The sequence below is a fragment of the Euprymna scolopes genome, chromosome 37, assembly GCF_053919585.1.
Source record: "Euprymna scolopes isolate OS-2025 chromosome 37, ASM5391958v1, whole genome shotgun sequence".
Classification (NCBI taxonomy): domain Eukaryota; kingdom Metazoa; phylum Mollusca; class Cephalopoda; order Sepiida; family Sepiolidae; genus Euprymna; species Euprymna scolopes.
This window is the reverse complement of record NC_136518.1, coordinates 83279342-83288124: the sequence shown is the minus strand read 5'-3', so window position 1 is coordinate 83288124 and position 8783 is coordinate 83279342. Positions and strand designations below refer to the sequence as shown.

Genomic DNA, 8783 nt, shown 5'->3' with positions numbered 1-8783 from the left:
AAAAAGGACTCAGTTCGTTTCAACCAAGTGTATAACTCTTAAACTATATTGAAATTGTCTTTTCCTTCATATATATATATATATATATATATATATATATATATATATATATATATATATATATATATATTTAGCAGTGGTGAAAAAACCGGACTAGAGTGCTCAATGTGTGTTCAGAGCAGTATATAAGAAATTTATCACTGTGAGTACAGAATGAGTTTACATATTGTTTCAACTAGAGGAAGATCCTCAAAGAGAGGAAATATCCAACTAGCATCGTCAGAATTCATAGATGGACATCATCAGGATTTCTAGGCGAGGATGTACAGGAAGACGGTCATATATCACATGCGAAAGAAGAGAAGTTCAGTTCTCTTTCTGTTCTGGAGAACTACTGAACTTCTCTTTCGCATGTGATATATGACCGTCTTCCTGTACACGTTGATTTTATTTTTGTTTTTACTCTTTTAGGTTTTTCCTTTTTATTCACATAACGTCTAAAGCATCGTTTATATCTTGCTTTATTTTATTCATATATATATATATATATATATATATATATATATATATATATATAGAACAGAAAGAGAACTGAACTTCTGTACATCCTCGCCTAGAAATCCTGATGATGTCCCCTGAAATAGGGACGAAACGTTGATTTTATTTTTATTTTTACTCTTTTAGGTTTTTCCTTTTTATTCATATATATATATATATATATATATATATATATATACACACACACACACACACACACACACACACACACACACACACACACACATATATATATATATATATATATATGATTAGATTTTTTATAACTCTGGCAATTCTTTCATTGTGATTAAACGAGTTATCACTACAAATAATTGTAGTGAATCGTCTCACTGTTCATGTTGCTTATGTGAGAACATGAAAAGTCTCTTTCATTGGACACTTTCAGAACAGAGGATGATATTCGTAGAAACATTTTCGCTTTGGATCGAACTTGTAGAATCTTCCAAATTCATCAAGTGTCTCATATAGCATCAAATTAAAGCTGATTCAATAAATTCTACAGCCTACTTCATTCCGTCAACAATAATGCTCAAGTTTCTTCCGACAAGTCAATTTCAATACCGTCAATTGACTCAAGTAGACATTCTCAATAACAGTTCCATAGTTGGCCTATTGCTCTTGCCTAAAGACATGTTACATGATAATGGTGAACCTAATGGAAACGACAATTAATGGTCGTATCATTCAACTTACTACTTTGTATATGGAACGTGTGCAATGTATTTTAAATAGAACTTTATATCAATAGTAATAAAAAAACTAACCGCATTTATTATCATTATTGTATAATATAATAACATCGTAATAAACGTAGATGTGACGATGGTCAAGTAGTTAACGACTCGGACTGACGACTTGCGTGTCCCAAGTTCGAATCCTGTTCGTTCCACAAAATCACTTTCACTTAGAATGTTAGCAACCTTCACGTGGTCCCTCCCGTAATCTCCGATGAACATGAGTAAACAATATCTTTTGTGCGTCCTTGTATTCAGTTATGATTTTCCAGAGTCTGAGTGAATGGTCTGTGTTGCTTTCTCTGCAGAGTTACGTTTCTTGTTTAAATTTGCGAAGGATTCTTGTCGAGCAACGTTCATGCATATATATATATATATATATATATATATATATATATATATATATATATATAAGGCAAAATGTGCTTTCTGTGTAAACAAATTGAGCTTAGGTACTTTAGACAATGTCAAAACATTGTTAATTCATTGCCCGTATAGCGTAACGGTTAGAAGCTCCGACTGGCGTTTGGTCGATCGTGTTTCGATCCTGGCTTGATTGCTTCTCTAGCCGCACGGATGAGCTGCGAAACATAATGTATGTGGGTGACTATATATATATATATATATACTAGCCATACTTTATTTTAATTAATGCAGATTTCGTATTTATTATTATGGGGCAGATTCTCTATTGATTATTATATTGTATCCAATATATAGTAGTCCGGTTGTAAAATGCGCTTAAATATGATATTTTAATTCATACAAACTTCCTCTTTATTATCATCTGAGCTATCGATGGATGGATGAGAAAACGTTATAAATTAAGCCACGTAAACGTATCAATGTATATGCGCGCATGCGTAGAAGTAACAGGTTTGGTTGGCTTAATCTATACGAGATTCACTTTTCTTCAGATTTTGACCTATTAGCAATTACTTTTACCGGCTAAAAATCAAATCAGATTTGTTCTACGAATATAAATTTCTTATATATCACGTTTCAAATCGTCAGACCAAACATTGAGAAAGAAGTTTCGTAGAGATCGTTCTGCACACTTACAAAGTCACACACACACACACACACACACACACACACACACACACACACACACACACACACACATACACACACACACACACACACACACACACACACACATATAGTTTAATAATTATAGTTTTGCAGAACTGGGCATGCTCATCAGCGCATAAAAAAAAATTTCAAAATCTTCACATCCTGCAAATTTATAGTTAATGGACGATTATATATGTTTATTTATTGAAAGAGATTTAATCTTTAAACCGTTAAATCCTTTAATTTTGCATTCTGTATCAACAATGCTTATAAACAGTAAACTTTCTATTACTAAACACAAACACACTCGATCGGCGTTTTTTGCAATATCGAACATTAAAACCTTAAACTTCACTAACATCTGAAGGAAAACGTGCCAAGTATTACCACCGCCATGGTACGTAAAAAAAAACCCTGTATTTCCTGATGAAGATTCTGTTATGAATCGAAATATCGAATTTAATTTAAATGAAAAATATGTTTGTTTAATGAAAGAAATTCTCCACATGTTTGGACTTTGAACAGTTGAGATATCACATACCTTTATGCTAACATTGGACCGGAACAATTGTGCGCAAGTTGTTATCAATAAAAGTTTTACATTTTTAGTGTCTGTTCCTCGTAAAGTGGTATTTTAAAGAAATGTTTATATCTCTGGTATTGCACACTATTGAGCCATCTAAAAGGGAACTTTGGGCTATTAATATGTACATGGTATACAAATAGTAAAATTACATATAGAAGTATATATATATATATATATATATATTTGTAGTCATCGACATACAGTCCTGTTTCATGGTATCACAACTCATCAGTACCGCTAAACTAGCACCTCTCCCAAACCAAGGATTGAACCTAGAACCGTCGTGTTGACAGTCGGCATTTCTCCCACTCGACCACGGGAGAGATGCTCGCAAATATCCTGTCCGAATGTCTATTTAAACAAACATCCGTCCACCACTTACAGTGCTCAACCTTGAGCCTCGCATTTTTCAGCCAATTAAGTAGCGAGTGAGATTATTTACGACAGTGCTCTACCCAAAGAGGGGGAGAGGGCTTAAATTATATTTGTAGTCATATATATATATATATATATATATATATATATATATATATATATATATATATATATATATATATATATATATACAGACACAGAGACACACACGCACACGCGCGCGCACACACGCATATATATAATTACTAATACTAAATATAATTAGATCCTTCTTAGACAATAGAAGCATACAGGTTGTCATTAACGGACGTACATCCAAGCAGCATAACACTAATGCGGGAGTGCCTCAGGGATCGATTCTTAGACAATTATTATTCCTGATATTCATAAACGACCTCCTGATTATATTGTGTCCGAGATGGGTATATTTGCTGATGATAAAACGCTCTATAATATGCATGAGGGAAGAACAGATGTACATAAATCTAAGACAATGGCAGAATTGTTAGAAAATGACCTCCAGACTTTAGTGGAATTGGGCCGCAAATGGATGGTAACATTTAATGCTAGTAAAACTAAGCTGCTCTGATTTAACAATTACAAGACGCCTCTCCAACCCCAATATCCATGACCAATAGCACCCTACCTAAGAATTCTTCCTTCAAACTCTTCGGCCTAACATTTGCGGACAATATGAACTGGAACAAATACATAGGACATTGCAAAGAAGGTGGGTTCCCTCTATCGAGCTAGAAGACTACTCACACCTGAGAGTATCCTGTACCTTTACAAGGCCACCGTTCGCCCATGTTTGGAGTATTGTTCCCACATCTGGGCTGGTGCATCTACCACTAGTCTCTCCCTCTTAGATAAAGTCCAAAAGGCGTTGTCAATCTAATCGGCCCCACTTTATCAACTAAGCTCCAGCCCCTGTCTCATCGCCGCAATGTTGCATAACTGTGTCTATTTTACAAATATTTTAATGGAATGTGTTCTGATGAACTCGTTTCACTTGTGCCCCTCGATGTACATAACCCGACAAACCTGCTTAGCAATAAGATTTCACCCCTTCACCGTTGATGTCCCTAAATGCCAGAAAGCTTTACATTCTAATAGTTTTTTCCCTCGAACAGCTAGACTTTGGAATTCCCTTCCTGCTGCCTGCTTCCCTGGCTGTACTGATATGCAGAAGTTTAAATGTAACATAAACAACTATCTTGTTAATCTTTCTTAGACGTGGCTCCAAATAGTAGTCCCTTACGTCCAAGTGGCGATATGCTTTGTAAGGGGTGAACATGAGTAATATATATATATATATATATATATATATATATATATATATGTTTGTCTGTGTGTGTATATATATATATTTATATATATTTATATATATATATTTATATATATATATAAATATATATATATTTATATCTATTTATATATATCTATTTATATCTATATACTTATATATATATATATTTTTAATCTATATATTTATATATACATACTATATGTAATTTTACTATTGGTATATCATTTACATATTAATAACACAAAGTTCTCATTTAAATGGCTCAATCGTGTGCAAAATATAACCCTAACACACACACGTGTATGTATATATATATATATATATATATATATATATATATATACATATATATGCCTATACACACACACAAACACACACACATACATACACACACACACACACACACACACACACATATATATATATAATTTCCATTAGACACACATTTTCAAATTCAATTGCAGAAAATATAATCCGGACAAAAGATAGGATGTCTTAACAGATGGCACCACATGAGACAACCACACAAACCCCACCCCCAAATTCTGTGCAGTTCATCAAGTGAAACGCATTACGTGATATCATTTCGGTTTTACTTCCGTGCAACAAATGTTAGTACAATGTTAGTACAACGAAGGAATTATTTAATGATATACGAGTTGAAACCATGATGACATTTTGAAGACGGCGGCTTTACACTTCAAAATCTAATATCTTTAAGTCGAATAAACCGAACTGTCCTAAGGATTAAGAAAAATCAATTGCAGACTGTTTAGTCATAAATTGAACACGTGCAGAAAAATTAATCAGCAACAGATCGATATACACGATGAAATCTGGTAAATGTTTAAAAAATATGGTAAATCTTAGGCATAAAATGCTTTATGATAGTTATATAAATACAATGTAATATATATATATATATATATAGTAATTTGTAAAATATATATGGCGATTAAGCTACACTGAATATTCCGCGTTTCATCCACTCTAGGATTCTTAAGTCTGAAGAATCCTAGAGTGGATGAAACGCGAAATATTTAGTGTAGCTTAATCGCCATATATATTTTATAAATTACTAACTAGCTCTAACTACGTATTGAGCACTTCTGAAGTAAATACTTAAAGTTTATGCATAAATTTATACTTTCGTATATTAATTTTATGTGAGTAAATGAAGTAGTTATATATATATATATATATAAATATATATTCTCCACATACAATACTTTCGCTGTTTCATAGCTCATCAATGCGGCTAGAAAAGCAACTACCTCAAGTCAGGATTGACACGTGTTTCGTCGTCTACGACCTATCAGAGCGAAGTGATAAAAACCCGGATAAAAAGTGCTCACTACGTTGGTAGAGCATATGGTTTTTATCTTTTAAACTTCAGGTATTAACTTAATCCATTACAATTGTTTCCGCAAACAATTCTGATGGTAAAAATTAAATGAGAAGAGAATGGGATACGACCCCTTGAGGTCAACGTGCGGACATCAAATAATCAAGAGAAACTTTCAGAGAGAAAAAAAAGCAGTTATATAAAAAGGTAAAAATGTGGGGAAAGTGAGATGGAAAGGAAGAAATAGAGGGTAAGGTACATAGTTGCGTATTGGACCAAATAGATTGGATTGGAAGGGGACGGGTATGGGGCTTTGTAATTGAAGTGAACCATACGTTTCAGCAGAACGCAAGGGGTCGTATTCCACTCTCTTCTTATTTGATTTTCACCATCTGAGTATTCAAATAGGATTGTTTGCCGAAATAATTGTAATGGACTAAGTGAATACCTGGCATTTGTAATATGTTTATACATACATACATATATATATATATATATATATATATATATATATATATATATATATATATTTAAATAAGGGAGTAGTCACCAACAATGCGTATTTTTTAACATTATTTTATTATTCCGTGTCTTGGTTTTTCATTGAGAATTATGTTTGGATCATTGTAATAATGTTTTTAAGTCATTGAAATCGTTTACGCGCGTTTCAGACGGTCTGTGATGCGTCCTCGTCAGAAATTATTTTCAAATGTGTAATTTCTGACGAGGACGCATCACAGACCGTCTGAAACGCGCGTAAACGATTTCATATAAACATAAATACAATATATTGTTAAATATACAACAGTTTATATATATATATATATATATAAAGTTTAGTGGTTATATTTAAATTCTGAAAAAACAACAAATAGACACATATATTCGAATTAAGAATTTATTGTTTGACGAAAGGAATGTATAGAAGGGGTTATGTTGATTTCCTTAATCCATGGAGTTTCAACACCTAAAAAGATTTTGGATTACATCCATCAAAACACACTCAACGCACCAACAAATACGGCTGCCCCGTATACCTTTCAGAAAATCAATAAGGAGTAACCACGCTTTTTTGTTATATGGGACTACTGCCTTCTCCCCTGGACCAATATTCTGCCTACCTGGATTTATAACCCCGGAGGACATTGTACTCCTTCCGATAATGGACTGCCCAGGTTGTGTCAAATTCCCTTTTCCTATAATTATTTACATATAATTATCATTCACCACTTAAAAACTATTTTCAATATTTTTGCTGAAAAGTAAAATAAGTGTCTATTCACAGCTGAACATTTTGCTAACCGCATTTCATTTCCTCTGATGATGTGAGCCTTTATTGAAAATCCATGGGTTAAGGAAATCAACATAATCCCTTCTATATATTCCTTTTGTCAAACAATAAATTCTTAAATCGACTATATGTGTCTATATGTTGTTTTTTTTCCAGAATTTAAATACAACCACTAAACTTATATATTGCTCTATTCTTAAATATTGAGCTTCTGCTTTTTGGCTAGGATCACCCTGAAAGTATTACTTCAAGTAATATCTATCAGGATCTTTCATCTGATTTCTAATTAGTGTCTTATCGCGATTATATATATATATATATATATATATATATATATATTCTCATGAATTTGTGAACATCAAATATATCCATTTTCTTTTATAAACTTTTTTTCTGCATCATATCGTTTTTCATGCCAAGGAAAGAAACAAACTCTCCAATTGTTTTTCCGAGGATTATGTCTCTGATGAGTTGTTTGGTGGATTTCGACTATTCAACGAAACACGTGTAAGACTTACTACATAAAAGTATGAATATAAAATTATGGGTGCGAATTAATTACATCTGGATTTAAATGGACTCTACCATTAGTCGGCATTAAATACAACCAAAGGGTTGAAAAGCAATAAAACTAAAAATACGAGATGAATATTTAGCCGATTTTTGAACTCACGGTCGTCTGGCAGTATGAACCCCACTGTTGTATAATTTTCATGCCTTCGTTGTCGTCTTTTGTATTGTGTGTTTGAAACAGCAACATGGTTATCCTTAACAAATTTGCTCACCTGGAACAGTCGAGAGGCAAGGAATCCAATCATGAACGAGCGATCGACATACTTCAGCGGGCACACTCCGTCGCTTCAGCTAAGTAAGTCTAGACGATCCGTACCGCGTATTCCCTTTTTTTTAATTATGTAATTAAACAGGTTAGCATATAATTTTCGAGCATTTCTTAAAATTGTTTAGGCTGGACGGAAAGAGAAAGATACAGTAAGCGCAAATAACAAGAATATTTTATTACATACATGAACATCACTTTACGCGCGCGCACACACTTTTTAACCCGTTAACTAAAAATGAACGCTTTATGTCAAACTTCCAGAGTAAATGTGGTATTGTGGCGACCAATCCCTTTCAATTCCTATTAATCCTTTACGGTGCATCAAACGGATGCCATAATACTTAGTTCGCTGCAGCTTATCAAACGCATTTTCACACGAGATTTCAGTCAGATCGAACCACTATTTTCCGAGAAAAGGGAAGTAAATGTTGTATTGCGCTGCCTAATTCATATTAATTGTTATTCACCTTTAACAGAGCATCAAACGGATACCTTAATACTACTACTAATAATTCTCTACACCTTACCACAATAAAGGCCCCTACAAAACTTCAGCCAGATCAGCCCAGTAGTTTCAAAGAAAAAGTGATACGGATAGTCAAAGTAAGAGAAAAATAACATTATATATATAATTTTCTTTTAAATAAACACATTACATTACGCC

The 8783-nt window shown here is 33.2% G+C and overlaps 1 protein-coding gene across 3 annotated transcripts in view; it reads left to right on the top strand.

The window, feature by feature from the left end:
- Nucleotides 1-8783, top strand: part of LOC145261255 (tetratricopeptide repeat protein 23-like) — a 190472-nt gene that overhangs the window by 125124 nt on the left and 56565 nt on the right. For 2 of the 3 annotated variants that reach the window (XM_080119653.1, XM_080119652.1), the window contains exon 8: nt 8064-8146. The exons of the other annotated variant lie outside the window; for it this stretch is intronic. In XM_080119653.1, coding sequence (XP_079975779.1) covers nt 8064-8146 — 83 coding nt within the window. The remainder of the gene's footprint in view (nt 1-8063; nt 8147-8783) is intronic. 3 annotated transcript variants of the gene reach the window in all.